The following is an 18,472-nucleotide window of genomic DNA, read 5'->3' as shown; positions in this document are numbered from 1 at the left end:
TCATAATGAATTCCTGATGCACTGTGGACCTTATGCAAGATCGTGGCTGGCTAAGTTCTTTAACGATATACTTGAAAGTGGCTGCGTTCTTAAAGAATTTAAAAGGACAAAAATCATTGCTGTGTTAAAACCAGGTAAGCCAGCAGACAGAACTGAAAGCTATTGCCCCATAGCCCTTTTAAGTGTAACCTTATATAAATTGCTGGAGAGACTAATATTGCATAGGATCAGCGATAAAATTTTGGACCGTGTCCCAATAGAACAAACAGGGTTCAGAAGTGATCGTAGCTGCACAGATCAAGTTCTCAGTTTAAAAACCTACATTAAAGCAGGATTTCAAAGATGCCTGAAGACTACTGCAATCTTTATTGACTTAACAGCGGCTTATGATACTGTTTGGAGGGAGGGACTCATATACAAATTTCTTAAGGTCATCCCATGTAAAAAATTGGGTCATCTCCTAAACAACTTACTGTGTGATTGATACTTCAGCCCCAACATCCTTTCACAGTACACCTTGAAACCCACAGAACAAGTTTCTTTTCCCCCTCCTTCATCCCTGCTACTGTGGTACTGTGGAATAGTCTTCCCCCTGCCATATTTCCCAAGGAATACAACATACAGGTTTTTAAATCAAATGTAAACAGTTTCTCCTTTCCCAACCCACTACCCATAGTACAGTTGGCTGATCAACCTATAGTACAGTACTAACGTACTATAGGTTGATCAGCCAACCTCTCGTATATGGGCCCAACATAAAAAAAAAAAAAAAGGCTCCGGAGGAAGCGCCAGTAAATAGAGAGTGCTTATTAATGGATTACTTCAGGGCTCGGTGCTCGCACCACTGCTTTTTAGCCTTTACATCGCAGATATTCCTGAAACAGCCAGCAGGAAGTTTGCTTATGCAGATGATCTAGCTTTGGCAATCAGTGACAAGTCTATAAAAAGAACTGAAGAAATATTGACAAATGATCTGTCAGCTTTATGGCAGTTCTATAAAAAATGGAAATTAACACCAAATTCTGGTAAAACCGAATGTTCTTGCTTTCACCTCAATAACAGACTTGCAAATAAAAAACCAGAGATATATGCTGATGGAACATTAATTTCGTTTAATCCGACACCTAAATATCTGGGAATAATTCTGGATAGAACTATGTCATATAAACAGCATATGATTAATCTTCTTCTTCTTCTGCAGCTTCTCCCACTTAAGTGGGGTCACTGTTGATAATGAGTCTCCTCCACACCTTCCTGTCTTGGGCTGTCACCACATCCAAGTACTTCATCCTCAAGTCCTCTTCTACCAGTTCCCTCCATCTCTTCTTTGGCTGCCCACGCTTCCGCCTTCCTTGCACATCCATCTGCATGACCCTTTTTCCCACATATTCGTCCTCCCTCCTCATCACATGACCAAACCATCTCAACCTTGCCTCCTGTATTTTCGCTCCTAAGTTCGTAACTATCACTGTTCCCCTGTTTAATATTGTGATGGAGGTGGTAACAGAGGAGGTAAGAGAAGATGCGCTTTAGACAATGTTGTATGTAGATGACATCTTGCTGTGTGCAGATTCAAGAGAATAAGCAGGAACGAAATTGGAAAGATGGAGAAAAGTACTGGAAGAGAGAGGTATCAGACTGAGCAGAAGTAAGACAGAGTATATGTGTTGCACAGTGGGCGGTGGACAGGAGACAGATCTGGAGCTGGAAGGAAATGTCATCAGGAAGTTGAGAGACTTTAGATACTTAGGTTCAACAGTGGAAGAAGATGGAGGAGCTGAGAAGGAAGTGGGATGCAGGATACAAGCGGGTTGGAGGAACTGGAGGGAGATGGCTGGAGTGTTATGTGATAAGAGGGTGCCGATCAATCTGAAAGGCAAAATTTATAGGACAGTAATGAGGCCAGCTATGACATATGCTATAGAAACTGTGGCCCTGAGGAAAAATAACATTAGCAGGATGGAAGTAGCAGAGATGAGAATGCTTAGGTGGATGTGCGGTGTGACCAGAAAGGATCGTCTGAGAAATTAATATTACTGCTAAAGTTTGCACCAGAAATAACATGGTTCAGAAGCTCTGTGGTACTATATGGGGCTCAAGTGCCACAACTCTGCAATGCAAGGCCATGGGTCTAGTTTACAATGCAGCAGAGTATGGTGCTCCTGTCTGGCTCAATAGTTACCATGTCAATAAACTAGATGCTCAACTTGACTCCACTCTGCATTTAATAATGAGTTGCATTAGTAGTACACCCTTACAATGGCTCCCCACTCTAAGCCATATTGCTCCTCTGGAACTGCAACAACAGGAAGCCTTGCTTCATGAATATAAAAGAATTTTAAATAACCAAAACCTCCCAATACATGAATTTATTCCAGATGCTTTATCTAATAGACTAAAATCCAGAAGACCTGCCATAAAAAGAGTCCATAATCTTCTTAGCCAGAATGACAGTATCACCTGAAATTCGTAATTACATAATCATCTTCCAAAAACCATCTGGACTTGACCTGCCCAGAAATATATGGACGATGGCTAACAGGATTCGTACAGGCCATGGTGTATGTGGAGACTTACTTTCAAAGTGGGGTAAGATACCAAATCCTCACTGTCCCTGCGGAGCTGAGACCCAAACCATTCACCATATAGTACAGGAATGTGAGCTGACGGCATATCCAGGTGACTTTAAGGATATCTTTGACCTATCCCCAGATGCGATCAACTGGATTAAAAACCTAAATGTTAAAATATGATTAATCTTCTGTCTGATGCTTGTCATAAATTTCATATTTGTATTTGCCTGAATGTAGATGTTTTACTTTCTTTTATTCATATTATCATATATGTGTATCTTATCTATATTCATGTGTATTTTATCTTATTGTCTTTTAACTACGTGTACAAGCCATACGATAAATAAATAAATTCATCCATCAATGAGTTTAGCATTATTATTCGGTATGTGCTTAAAGGTGTTATCCGTGAGCTACTACTTTCAGTTGTGCCAAGTAATGATGGTACAGGACAGAGACTTTTTGATCTATTGACTGAAACATTACAGCATCTTAAAATTGATTCCAAACAATGTTTATCTGATAGTACAGATGGATCTGCAAGCTGCCATGGCCAGTATAATGGTTTACAAAGTAAAATTACTGATGCGGCTGATCAACATGTTCATATATATTGCTATGCCCATGTCTTGAATTTGGTGATAACTGAAACAACAAAATGTTGCGTGCCTGCAGTTTCTTTTTTCAATTTGTTCCAGAATTTAGCAACTTTTGTGAAAACATCATACACGAGAATGGTTGTATGGATAGAAGGTGTTGGAAAACATCTAGGACAAGAAAAAAATGAAACGATTCAAGCTAATTGGTGAGACAAGATGTTCAGGAAAATCCAATGCAGCAACAACTATATTTGGACGTTTTGATGATGCACTGTCAGTACTTTTGTAAATCTATTGACATGCTTATCAATGATACAAGATTCACACAAGTTTGATGCAAAAACAAAACAAGAAGCAAATGTTTTACTTCAAAGTCTTCTAAAGTTTGAAACAATATTGACAGCATTTACTTACTTGTATATATCTGAAACTACAGCCCCGTTATCAAATTACTTACAGACAAGTGGTTTAGATATGTTTACTGTATGGAGTTTAATAGATTCAGCTACAACAAGTTGAAGGAACAGACAAGAACATTTGATAACGTTTACAGCAAGGCATTGGAATCTGTAAATAAATGTAACGACAAGATTTCACAGTTGAATATGGATGAAAATCAAACATTGGAAATTGACTCTTTGGAAACAGCATAGCCAGTTAAGAGGCAGAGGAAGAAGAAAAGAATGGCAGATGAGCTTATAGATGATGAAGGAAATTCCTCATATTCTCTAGCTGATTTTTGAGTAAACGTGTTTAACCTAATAATGGACCGCATTGTCCAGTCACTAGATTCACGCTTTGTACAACACAAAAAATTGTATAAAGATTTATCCTGCTTGGACCTAGCAAAGTTTAAAACTGTTGCAGAGAAGGGCCTTGAAGAGGAAGCATTGGAGGGTATTATTATGCTGTCTCCACAAATCAGCAAAGATCAAGTAATATTGAAATTGTTTTCTTTTGCTTTGAGCTTTGATTTATTAAAGCTACTGCTTAATGATGGTGAGAATATGGATTCCAGTTGCAACAAGTGCAGCACTTGCCCATCGTGTATACTAAAAATTCTGGCATCCAACAGACTTCATGACAAAGCATATGATAACCTTTATGAACTTTATATCTGCATGCTATCAGTTACTCAAGTCCAATGTGAGAGGACATTTTCAAAGCTAAAAATCATAAAGACAAGGATAAGAAATTCACTATATGAAAAGGAATTGTTAGATGAATTGGATGCAGAAGCAATTATTAACAGATTCGCACAATCATCTAGTGAATTCAAACGATTGCTCTTAATATAATGGACTGCATGAAATATGCTTTTGAACTACCTGTTAATGTGTAAAATGTTCAGTACAAGCAAACTATTAAAAAATATCCACTATTTATTTAAAATTAAAAAAAATTAAAAATTCAATTATAATTATCTGTATTTAATTAAAATTATAATAACATAATTAACTCATGTAAAATATTATTTATTAGTAGAATTTTCACCTGAGTATCACAGGCATCTTTAGTACATGTTAAAAGCTAATTAAACAATACCTGACAATTCCAAAAGGCGTCACCTAAGTAGCTAATGTAAGATAACTAAAAATGGTCAATAAATTTCCTAACTTATTTAAAAAAAAACAGATAAATAAATAAATAAATTATATATATATATATATATATACACACAATTAAAAAAGTTAGGAAAGATTAGCTGATTTATGAAGTACTATCTCCCATAAAGGGAATAGACGTAGACCATCGGATCTGTTTAAGTTGGGAGATTGAAGTAAAGTTTCACATGTTTCTTTATAAAGCTGTTACATGAGGAACTGACTTTTGTGTCTAGTGTTGATTGCATGCTCTGCAAGTCCAGACTGTTCAGGTTCAAGGTATTGAATATAAGACTGGTGTTCTTCTAGCTGAATAAAAGCAAATCTTCCTGTTTGTCCGAAATAAGATAACCCACAAGAGCTGGGAATCTGGTAGACACCTGGACAACTGAGATGTGGAAGCTTGTCCTTTGGAGAAGTGAGAAAGGTGGAGATTTTTCTGATTGGTCGAAATGCAACAAAAATATTTAGTGGTTTTAAAACTTTTGCCATGTGTTCACTAATGCCTTGCACATAAGGGATAGGAATGCACATTATTTCTTCAGTATTTGAAGAGTTCTGCTCAACTGACCTTCATATTTTTTTTTACTTTTTTTTAAGCATGCAAGAACATGCACTCTTAAAACTTCTGGAGTTCAGAATAGCCTGTCTCATGTTCTTTTTTTCCCAGACTACAACTTCTAGCTGTTCAAGAAAATCAATCAATAGATTTTTACTTTCTCCTTAACCTTTTATTCACATAGTATAACCTGTAGCACATAGTAGTTATGTGCTACAGGTTTCCCAACATCTTGTGTGGATAGAATGATATTTAAAAACACCATCCTAACTATACGCCACAGTCTCTATAGTCACTAAGACACTATAGACAGAGGAGTCAGGTAAGTTTAATTGGTTTCATATCCCCCATCATATCCTATGGCTAAACAGTAATCCATTTCTGAATTACTATTTAGCCATAGGAAGATCTATGAATAGATTCATTATCTACTTTGTTATTAAAACTAATTTCTCAATTCATAAAAACAATTCTAATTTGCCAAATGATCCAATAAGTTAGTTCATAATTAATGGAAAAATATACATCAGGCACTAATCCAATGAAGGGGGGGGGACAAAAAATTTCAGTAATGAGTAAGATTTCATCTTTCTTCATATATATTACAATTTATTAAATTTTTTTGCCATTTTCTTAAATCTTTAGGTTTATTTAATACATTTAGGAGTAGTTATTTATGAACTGTATAGAGTATAGAGATGTGTAAAGGCTAGCAACAGATATAAAAATCCTACCTTTTTGTTGTTTGTTTTTTCCACATAACCTTTAGAAAACTTTGAGCAAAGCCATTCTGACAAAATCTTTAGTTCTACACTGCTGCCATCATCAGGTAAAACAAGTGCCATCTTCCAACAAAATAATTTTCTCCTTTTCTGATTCAAATAATTTTTATGCAGATACTGTGAAATCATATTGGGTAAATCTAATGGGTACCATGCTAATTCTTCTCTGAGAAAGTTGGCATATATTCCAGCATCTAATAAAAGTTCAAAAAATTTGGAATTCATTAAAAAAGTTCAACAATTTTTGTTCTACAACCAATTATTATTATTATTTAGAATGATTATAACAGATAAAGGACATAAAATCAAATTTCCGAATGCTACAATAAAACTACCCATACCTTTTTTTTAGTGGTTTTAAAGGAAGTATAGCATAAAAAATTTATGCTATACTTCCATAATTCAAGCAGTATTAATATGACGAACATATTATAATATGCCACTAGTTCTTATTTCAAATTTCAAAAATGAAGAAACAAAACAAACTTCTGGAATGTAACTAACAACTTCTATTATTCTATTAATATCAACTATTATCATTCTAAATAATAATAATAATTGGTTGTAGAACAAAAATTGTTGAACTTTTTTAATGAAATATTGATTTTCAGGATATATGGAACTCCAATACAGAACAAATAACACTTTCAATAATAATACAACTGGATTTCATCTTAAATCTTACAGAAACAGAATTAGTTTTAACATACAAGTAAGCATAGCAAAAGGACAATTTTCTTCTTGGTATAACATTACACCAAGAGTCACCACAAATTTTGTACTGTTTATATTTCTTTGAAGCTATGTTTTGTTCCTCTAAGAAAGGGGAACAAAAAGTAGCTTGTTCAGAATATCGTTTAGTCAGTACTGTCGAAAGGTGTAGCATAGAGGCAGCCAGCCTCACGGTGAGGCTTAATAAGGGCGCTCGTTCAGCCATACTGCAGTAGGCAGCGTCACTACGCTAACAATTTCTGTTAGTGTTGCAAGTGCGGAAAGAAATTTTTCCAAACTAAAGCTGTAAAAATTATGTGCGAACAGCAATGACCGAAGAAAGATTTGTTAGTCTAGCACCTATATCGATAGAGGTGGACATGGCTTATAATTTAAATTTAGAAGAGCTTATAAACAGTTTTATTGTGCGATATCCCCATATAGCAAACATTTAATTAATATTATCATGTAATCGTTTTGCATTAATGTTTCTCTTGTAACAAAAACAAAAAACTATTGGAGATTTTCTTATATTTTTGTCTTATAATCCATCAGGGGTGATATTTATTGTTTGCCTCAGGGTGCAATCTAATCTGGCGACAGCCCTGCACTTAGTAGTCAAAAATTAAGCTCATGTCAAAAGAACTCATCTCATTAGCATTTCTTGAACCTAACAGAAAACCTGTGCATGCGTGCACGTGTGTACATACATACATATATATATATATATATATATAAAAAGTGAAGTCTGCTTTCAATGTTCACTTACAACTCGAGAACAAATTGACTAATTTTGATGATGCCATCACCAATAAATTGAGGATGTTCTAAAGATGGTTTATATGCATTTTCATCAATGTATACATCCAGATTATGGAGCAGTGATTAATTTTTTTTTTTTTTACCTTCTCTCTACAGCCCATATTGCAGTTAAACATCTGGCCACTACTTTGTGGCCAGATATTGTTAATTATAATATTGTACAAAGAGATCACTGGGTTGAACTCAGAAATTGTATTTGATTAACAAGGAACGTTACATCAGCATAATATATATATACACAAACATTTAAGTTGGCTATAGAGAATGCTAACTATGTGCAAGAACTAAGACTGGTATATGCAAACTGAGTACTAACAGGATATCACGCAGGCAGATTCAATGTGCCCAGTAGTGACTGTCATTACTGGGCAAGAATTTAATCGCAGAGACATAATCTTACATGGTTGCAATGATAGACTGAAATAGATATGCGAGACCCATAGAGCCTATGATGCACTCCAATATCCACTTTTATTTTGTAGAGGAAAGGATGGATATTGCATTGATTTATCACAAGTGAATGTAGGAAGTGGAGAACCTACAATTAGAAAAACCATTGCATTTTTCTACTTGCAGAAAAAAATTCATTGTGTTTCAGCAATGAACTTTTACACCATATCACATGATGGTACAGATGGAAAATTTAAATCCACTACGTAGATATAGTAAACGCATGAATCAAAATTGGGTTGACATGTATGCAAAAATTGTGTCCAAGAGTCTCGCATACATATGATTAAACCAAAGTAAACTTAGGATAGAAAATTATATACATCTCAGCCATGCATTGTGCACTGATGAAAATGCTTCAAACATTGGGAAAATTCAAGTATTGCCTTCTTCTTTCGTGGGAAGCCCCTGTTATTTCCACAAAAAGACTCAGAATGCAATGGTGTATGTTAGAGTGTATGGTGGTGGTGCTGACTTTTTAATTACCTTCACGTGCAACAGTAACTGGCCAGAGATTTTTAGAAATTTGCTAACCGGTAATAAGACTTATGACAGGCATGATATCATTTGCCATTGACAAAGAATTGTTCAATATCATAACAAAACATATCAAACATTTCCTTGTCACATTGAGGAGAAGGTATGTCAGTGTGAATATGGGATTAATGGAATAATGGATTTAATATGGAATTAATTTCATGACTCTTGATTTTATCTTTGTGAGCATGTGGCAATTCTTTTTTTTTGCCACATGCATACATAGAGTACTGAATACATAGAGCACCTCCACGCTCCAAAAATCTTGTGCTTTGTGATGAAATTTATCAATTTCATCAGCTTGCCATGAAAAACTCTTGCAATAATGTCATGCCTGTCATAAGTCTTATTACCGGGTAGCAAATTTTTCAAAAAGGTTGGAAATTTTCCAGAAAGTTGGTGGACCTGTTCATCCAAACTCACCATGCATGAAGTCAAGAAAGTGCACAAAGAGATATCCAAGAAACTCAAACAAGTGAGAATGGATATCCACAATATCATCGATGTTGGTCGAGTGGTTAGTGTATCTGTTCTCCAGCCCAAAGGCTGTTGATTCTAATCCTGACGTGGGCATGGATGATTGCGATTGTCTGTGAAAATACTAGTGATGTTGGGCAGTAAATGGCATTGGTGTAGATGCCATTTACTGATGGGGTTCGCTGTAGTTGGTGGATTGAGTGGTGGAGACTGAGAGTTGTAGAGCAGGTGCCCTCCCTCAATGAGTCTCTGGACTCCTTGGAGGTGTCACTGAGTATTATTATTATTATTACTCAGTGACACCTCCAAGGAGTTCAAAGACTGATCAAGGGAGGGCACCTGCTCTATAACTCTCCATCTCCGCCACTCAATTCCACCAACTACAGCAAACCACATCTATACCAATGGTATCTACTGCCCAACACCACTAGTATTTTCACAGACAATCACAAACATCCATGCCCATGGTGGGATTCGATGATAACTGCCATATAGCGTCTTATAATCCGGTTTTGTCATGAACCTTTAATGCACACAAAAATGTGGAAATTTGCAGTTCCACGAAATCCATCAAATATGTATGCAAGTACAGGGTGTTCGGGATAAATTTGACAGTTTCGTAAGGAAAAAGAAAATCTTCTTTGTATCTATTAAATTTAATGAATTGACAAAAAAACATTACAGGCAGAGTTAATTACAATACTATCAACAAGATTTACTCAAAATAACCACCATTAGCATCGATCACAGCTTCAATTCTGCTTCGGAACCTCGAACAAGCTGATGCTACAGTCTCCCTGGGAAGGGCTGCAAAAACTGTTTTAATTTTATCCATTAACTGGGCTTTTGTATTACTGGAAGTGCGATTGGTGTCTTTTTCAACTGCGCCCCATACAAAATAATCCATGGGGTTAAGGTCTGGGGAGTTTGGAGGCCAAACATTTGGACTGGTGAAGTCGTAGAAATTTTCAGACAACCATTTTTGACTTTTCCCAGAGGTGTGGCAAGGGGCCGAATCCTGCTGCCATACATACGGCCTACCATTGGCTACCCTTGTTATCCAGGGCTTGACTACAGTTAGCAACTCCACGAACAAAGCCCGAATTCCAATGCCAGGGTTCTTCAACACCTGTTCCTGCAGATTTGCGAGGAATTCTGCTGTACGAACGCAATCAGATCGTCTGCTAGGGATCTTTCTTCTTGCTACATCCTCGTAGTCACCATTGCAAGTCTCTAGTTCATGCCTGATTGTTTTTACTGTATTCAGGGAGCATTGGGCAGCAGTCGTAATATCCTTATTTTGATGGCGGGCACGAATCATCATGATACAAGTTATTCTCTTCCATGATTCAGGTGGGTTCCAGCTATCCATCCTTTCTGACATCTTGTATATGAATGAAGAAGGGTCCAAACTTTTAAATGAAGAGAAGTGTGTGTTAATACATGTAACTTATGGAAAAATATAATTAATTATAAATATGTCAAATTTATCCCGAACACCCTGTATATCAACAAGGGCTCAAGTCAAGCTATGTTTTGTTTGCAAAATGAATGTAGCTAGATCTATATCAAACTGGACGATTCAGTACAGCTGAAGCCGTTTGGCAGATTTTATTTTTTGATATTCATGAGCACCAACCAACGGTAGTTCATCTCACAGTTCATCTTGAAAATGGTCAAAGAGTATCCTTCACAAAAAGTAATGCACTCAGCATAGTGGAGTCATCAAAGGACACAACATTAACAGCCTTTTTAAGCTATGCATCAAAGATAATTTTGCCCTAAACACTAACCTATAATGAGGTACCTAAATACGACACCTGGATCAAAACAAATTCAAAGAAGAAGAAGACAGGGTGCCAACATGCACGGTTGTCCTGGCATGAAAAAGAGCAATACTCTGCATCGTGTTTATAGTATACATCCTAATAATGTTGAATGCTCCTGATGCATGTGAAAGGACCAAAATCATTCATTGACCTAAGAACAGTAAATGGTGTAGTACATCCAAAATACCGGGATGTATGTAAGGCTTTAAATTTGATAGATGATGATTCTCACTGGTCCAATTGTCTTGGCAATGCAATAATTTCAAACTCACCATCATCTTTTCACTTTTTGTTCGCTATAATGTTGGTTCACTTCAACATGACTGACCCTCCATCGGTATGGTATGGTCATTCTCAGGTTCAGTTTAATGAAGCAATATATAACGATGCATTACTATAACTTGAATCAATTGTTAAGTCAATAAGTGACAAAAGTGTTAAAGATTTCGGTCTTTCGATACCGAACAATCTTTTGATTCTAGATACAGATTTAATCTGGGACACCTCAAACATTTTCAATGAACTTCGGAATTTATTAAGTTGGCACAAACAATCACAAACAACACATCACAAATCACAGCCAGTTACCATATAATTTTTACTACATACATGCACTAGCAGATACAAGAGATTTTCGTGTGCTTTAACTCTGTTACATTTCTAAAAATTATTCTTGTAGACAGGCTTATACATTGGTTATACATTACTAAATCACTTAAGGAATTGATAATTCCTTAAGTGATTTAGTAATATTTTTTAAGATTTTGGTAATTTTTTTATAAGTGCTTCGGATGTAGGGAATGGTGATGGATTTAGAGTAATCCTTGCTGTGGAGGGGGAGGGGGTTGTGGCTTGTAGGTTTCAATATTTTTTGGATTTTTTTTGGGGGGTAGCCATTGACTGAGAAAGTGTTGAGGATGTGATTTAGTTCAGTGTTTAGGACCATGTCGTTAGAACAGATTAGTTTAGCCCTGTTGTATAGTGTTTTCACCACTCCATATTGTTGTGTGTGTGTGGGGGGGGGGATTGTTAGTGAATGTACCTACCTCTATGGGTGGGTTTTCTATAAACCGAAAACTTGATTCTGGCGTATTGGTTGTTTAAGTGTGTTAAGAAGGATAGAAGTGTATCAGAGCCATGTGGCCAAATAGTGAACACATCATCAACGTAGCGAAGCCATATGGTTGGTTTTTGTGGGGCAGAGTTTAAGGCTTTCTCTTCAAAGGTCTCCATAAAGAAATTGGCCAAGGGTGGAGAGAGTGGTGAACCCATGGCTGTCCCCGCTATTTGTTTGTAGAATTTTCAATAGCCCGAGTTCATTGTGAACTGAAATAGGGCTAAGATATCGTGACAAAATTTAGCTTGGATTAGCTCTAAAGTTTCCTTGAGTGGGACATTTGTGAATAAGGAGGAGATGTCAAAGCTGACCATTATGTCAGGATGTTGGAGTGCAAGGTTTTCTATGCTGGCTTTGAAGTGGGATGAGTTATTTATGTGTGATGGTGTGTTGCCAGTATAGTGTGTGAGCGCTTTGGCCAAATGTTTAGCTAATTTGTATGTGGGAGAATCAATGCCATCCACTATGGGACGTAATGGCACATTTTCTTTATGTATTTTAGGGAGTCTATAGATAAATAAAAAAAAACATGACTTGACCTCCTGTTACAGACCATACAGAAAATTGGCATCCCTTATCTGCTCCACTAAAGACCAACCACTTCCCCTAGACCTACCTGGTGTATACCAGGTCCCTTGCAGCTGTAAACTACCTTACTTTGGCCAAACAGGCAGGACAGCAAATATCAGAATTTTTGAACACAAGGACTACATCCATTTTTCACAAGTACAGCCATTCTGGTCTTGCAGACCATGCTCTGGATACACACCACAGAATATGGTGGAAGAAAGCTACAGTAATACACCGCAGCAAATACAAATTCGAAACACTATTTATGGAATCATCCTCAGCCCTAAGAAACTCTCCAAACCTCAACAAATTTGGTTGTATGAGACTGCCCCAAATTTGGGAGGCTTACATCAGCAGACCTTCACCCCAACAGCCAAGAACACCTACTTAGGGCACCATCAGGACTTTTAGGAGAACAATAGCTTCATCACTTCATTCTCAGTTACTGTGTTGTAGTGCCTATGTGCACGTGCCTCTTTTGTAAGTTCCTTTTGAAGATGGCAACATGACGTCGCCGAAATATTGGAAATATTTATTAAAGTGTAATTTAATTTATATTTGTATCTACGTCAATTCTTTAATTAAGTGATTAAGTAAATCACTTAATTAAATAAAATTATCCTGTAATATTTTTATTTTAAAATTTTATTAATTTTTTTTCCCCCCTAAAGAGGTCAGGCTAGGGTAAACAATTAACAAGGCATTTAGATTTATCTTACTTTTGTGTAGTGTCATGTAGCTTGTGTCCTGTACATATACGTGCTCCTGATGATGACCTCGATACAGAGTTTGAAACGTCATGTATTATTTTCTTAATTATAAGAAAAATATAATTATAAAGTAATTATAATTAATATAATCTTAATTATAAAGTAATTACTCCCACACATGCATTTTTATCTCCATAAGTTCTTCACTATGAATTTTTCTCCCTTTACTTTTCAATATAAAAAATAATACAAACTGAAGAGTAATGGCTCTAGTACAGAACTCTGAGATACTCCACTAGTCACCCTCATTCTTCTAGATTTCACTCCAGAATATACTACTCTCCAGTATGTGTCTGTGTGTCATTCCCCCCTCCCCCTTCAATCTATGCCACCAGCTTCATTTCTATTCACATTTGCTGCAACTTTTGTAACAGCTGTCCATGCAGTATATTCTGTCAAATGCATTCACAAAGTTTACCAGTATCATGCAAGTAAATTACCAAGACAAGACCTACCTTTTACAATACCATGCTGTTCCCACCATTCAGCATCATATTCCTATCCACTTCTGGATTTTACCTTTAACCAACTTTTCCAATACTTTAACAACCACCACCACTTCTGAGGTAATTGGTCTGTAATTTGCTACTTCTCTCTTGGAGCAATCTTTATTTAATGAAACTATATTACCCTCTTTCCACTACCTTGGAATCTTACTAGAGCTGAAACTTAGATTGAACAGTTTCATCAGCAGCACTCCCAATTCTCTTGCACATTCTTGTATAACACAAGCTAACATACCGTCTAGTCCCACTGCTTATTTACACTGATAATTATCAACAGATAATTATCAGTGTAATAATAATTATCAGCTGAGTGCCTCCCCTTCATTTATCTCAATTCTGATATCAGACTGTGTCACATCAGCAACTGCAAAACCGCGATCTGGATGATACACCTTTTACAAACTGATCACTCAGCAACTTGACAATTTTTACATTTTATTTATTTATTTTGCTTCTGTCACCTTTCTACAATCACCATTGATTACAGCCATCCCCTTCCATAGTAATTCTTCCTGTAACTTGCTACATAATGAAAAAAAACGTTTTTGGATTCACTTGGCATGCTTAGCTATTTTTCTCTCATAATCAGATTTCGTCTTTCTTACCATACTAGTTATCCTTCTTTGCTTGCATTTTGTAATGCTCATGAGTATGCTGATCATCTTTTTCTTTATATTCCTTCCACAATGTTTTCTTTTTGGTAGAGCTGGCTTTAAATCTCTACTCATCTACTTAATCCCCACTTGATTTATCCTCCTGACTGTGGGTGTGCAGTCTGATACTGCTTCTCTCAATCGATACTACACCATTTCCCATGCACGACTGACACTCTTTCTTCATAACTTCTCAAGCCATGGCACTGTTCCGAGATGCCTTCTAAGTTCATAATTACCAGCTTTATACTTCAACATAAAACAACCTTTCTTAAAAGATAACTTCATGTGTTTATCAACTTCCCAAAACAAGACTGAATGGTCACTCTCCCTGAAATCAATGATTATAGAGACTACTTCTTTCATAGTGAAGAATTTATGGAGACACAACACATGCATTAGAATATTTATTTTACTTATAATTAAGAAAATAACATTCAACGTTTCGACCTCTGTATTGATGTCATCACCAGAAAAGTATACATATGTACAGGACACAAGCTACACAAAAGTAAGATGAATCAAAATGCATGTTAATCATTTACCCTAGCTTGACATCTGGTGAGAAAAGAAAATACAATATTACAAATTAATTCACAAAATAACATAACCTTTTCATACTAATATACAGATGATGACATATAAAAAGAAAAAAATATATAGCAGAATTACATTAAACAATTTCTGAAGTCATCTCACATTAGGGTTTTCTTCTGTTTGGGATTGTTCTGGATGCTACATGTGTTGAAGATTGGTCCTCCAAATTCTTGGAATAATTAATATATCATTCTTGTTCAGATCTGGATGAGTTTCAGCATTCTGTAGGCTCCTTTGAACTTTCTTTCAAACCAGGTTTTGGTAAGGGCTCTGTGTTTGAGGGTGCTGATGACCCCCTAGTTTTGGGGTTAGATTGTGGTATGAAATTTTCATGTACGTACTGGACTGTGTGTGCATGTGTGTGTGTGTATTTTTGCAGCAGATGTGACGGGAAGGCAGCCTGAGGGAAGATGTGTGACAAGTATGTCTAGAAAAAGGAAGAGTTATTGCTTTCGGTCCCGATGGTGAATTGGATATGTATCTGTTATTTGTGCAGGTGGCTTAGGAATGTATTTAATGTTTTGTGGCTGTGGCAAAAATATCATCAATGTATCTGAGCCAGACTTTGGGATTTAGGCTGGCTGAATCTAGAACTTATTGCCTGAAGTCTTCCATGTAAAAATTAGCTATATGGGAGTGGTGAGCCCATGGCCATACCTCCATTTTGCAGGAAAAAAATATTTTGCCACACAAAATACTTGAAGCAAAGTACATAAGTAAATAGGGCCATGACAATGAGTGGAAAGATTTTCTGTAGGAAAAGAACAGTATCATTGATCAAGACAGTGAAAAGGCCAGTTATGGCAAAGCTGATTAATAAATCTTCATCACTAAGTGTGATGTAAGGTATACAATATATTTATATTGTATATCTTACATAGGGGAAACAGGGCCCACCATCCCAAAAAAAAAAGATGAACACAAACACAACATTATATTCCTCCACTATGGTAAAACAGGCCTGTCAGACCATGCACTTCTAACACGTCACACAGAATTGACTGGAAAGGCATCTAATTCCTACACCACACCAAAACCTGGTTTGAAAGAAAGTTCAAAGGAGCCTACAAAATGCTGAAACTCATCCAAATCTGAACAAGAATGATGGATTAATTATTCAAAGAATTTGGAGGACCCATCTTCAACCCATATATCATTCAGAACAACCCCAAACAGAAGAAAACCTTAATATGAGAGGACTTTAGAAACTGTTTAATGTAGCCAGACTTTGGGATTTAGGCTGGCTGAATCTAGAACTTATTGCCTGAAGTCTTCCATGTAAAAATTACCTATAGGGGTGAGGGAGTGGAGAGCCCATGGCCATACCTCAATTTTTCAGGTAAAAAAATATTTTGCCACACGAAATACTTGAAGCAAAGTACGTAGGTAATTTTTCTGCTAATTTTTTTTTTAATATCATCATTTGTATATTATTATGAAAAGGTTATGTTATTTTGTGAATTAATTTTTAATGTTGTATTTTTTTTTTCTCAGGAGAGAAAAAAAAAAAGATTAACAAGCATTTAGATTCATCTTACTTTTGTGTAGTGTAATGTCATGCAGCTAGTGTCCTGTATGCTTCTAGGATTACCCTCTAGACAAAACCCCCTATTTAAACCCTCCATATAAAAAAACCTTGTGCAAAAAACCCAGACAATGAACTTTCCCATTTGAAATATCAGTACATGAAACTAAATATGATAAAAAAAGAAATAAAAAAAAGTTTTAAAGTTGCAGTAACAAAAAATAAATTGAATGCAGAATAGCTATTTAATCTTCTTCGGGTGTTATCTTTGAATGCACAATCAAAGGGACTGATGACATTTCTAGGATCAGGTAATTTTGTTAATAATATTTACCTGTAGTTTCTTTAATCCGAATTGTAAGTCAAAACAAGACAAATTTTTTCTGGAATTTTAACTGTTATGACCATCATGAAATGATTTAGGATTACGTTACGATCATAGGATTAGGAATCTCTGCCAACAAATAATTTTCAACCTGTTTCGTCTTATTACTGTAAACTTGTAAACACTATGGTTAAATACTTGTATATAAATAAGTAACTTACATTTGTGAATTATTGTAGTCTTGATAATAACACCGGGCGTGTCAAAACTGTTGTCGAAGTGAAATTAAAAACAAAATATTTTATTTCAATCTATTATAATAGTGTTCCTGGCAAGATCTATGCAAGTATATTTGAGAAACGGTTGAGAGGAATTGTGGAAGAAAAGCCTGGTGAAGAACAAGCTGGATTTAGGCCAAATAGAGGCTGTCAGGATCAGATCTTCACTTTACGACAAATGGTCGAGAAAGCATGGGAATATAACAGAGATCTGTATTTAAGTTTTGTCAATTTGGAAAAGGCATATGACAAGGTGCCAAGAGAGAAGCTATTCAATACGCTACAGTTATATGGTGTCAATGGGGTGAGTTGTAAGTCAGCAGTTAGAATTGAAGGAAGTACAGGAAGATGGTTTAATGTTAAATCTGGTGTGAGACAGGGATGTACATTATTCTCTCTGTCATTCATTATCTATATGGATCACATTATGAAGGAAAGTGGTATTAAACATGATATCAGAATTGGAGATGTTAATGTCAGCTCTTTGCTTTATGCGGACGATGTTATACTTCTAAATACACTACAAGTCTGCAAGATTCTCTGACTAAATTGAATAGCTGTTGTAATAGATATGGTATGAAGGTCAGCAATAAAAAGGCAAAGACAATGAAAATAGGCAGAATCGTTGAAAATGTCAACTGTGTTGTGAACGGAGAACCTGTGGAACAAGTGAAACATTTCAGCTACTTAGGCACGATTTTTACTGAAGATGGTAAATTAAATATAGAAATAGACAACAGAATCAGCAAAGCTGGTATGGTAGGAAGTCAACTGAATAAATTCATATGGAATAAGAGAGAAATTAGTCAGAACACTAAATTAGCTGTATACAAGACAGTGTTCAAGCCAGTTTTAACTTATGGATCTGAGAGCTGAGTCAGAAGTAAAACACTTGACCAAAGACTAGAAACGGCAGATATGAGAGTCCTGAGAAAGATTAGAGGCATGAACAGATGGCATCAATGGCAATATCATATTAAAAACGAGGATATTAGGAAAGAACTTGACATTGTCAACATCCAGGAATGTGTTAGCAGAGCTAATCTCAGGTGGTATGGTCACTTAAACAGAATGGGCGATGAAAGATTAGCAAAACAAGTGTTCTCTGCCAGGTTGGCAGCAAAACGACCCAGAGGAAGATCAAGATATAGGTGGATTGATACGGTACAAAGTGCCTTAGATGATAGA

The 18,472-nt window shown here is 36.0% G+C and overlaps 1 protein-coding gene across 1 annotated transcript in view; it reads right to left on the bottom strand.

Moving 5' to 3' along the window:
* The window catches only part of xmas (RRM_XMAS2 and SAC3_GANP domain-containing protein xmas), a 523,534-nt gene that overhangs the window by 192,439 nt on the left and 312,623 nt on the right, over nucleotides 1-18,472 (bottom strand). The window contains exon 18 of the mRNA XM_090401436.1: nucleotides 6,070-6,311. Within this exon, the coding sequence (XP_090257562.1) occupies nucleotides 6,070-6,311 (242 nt within the window). The remainder of the gene's footprint in view (nucleotides 1-6,069; nucleotides 6,312-18,472) is intronic.

Source organism: Typopeltis vanoorti, chromosome 12 (genome assembly GCF_054136105.1).
Source record: "Typopeltis vanoorti isolate ZY-2024b chromosome 12, IOZ_Tvanoo_1.0, whole genome shotgun sequence".
In the NCBI taxonomy this organism is placed as follows: Eukaryota; Metazoa; Arthropoda; class Arachnida; order Uropygi; family Thelyphonidae; genus Typopeltis; species Typopeltis vanoorti.
This window is presented reverse-complemented; position numbering and strand designations above follow the sequence as displayed.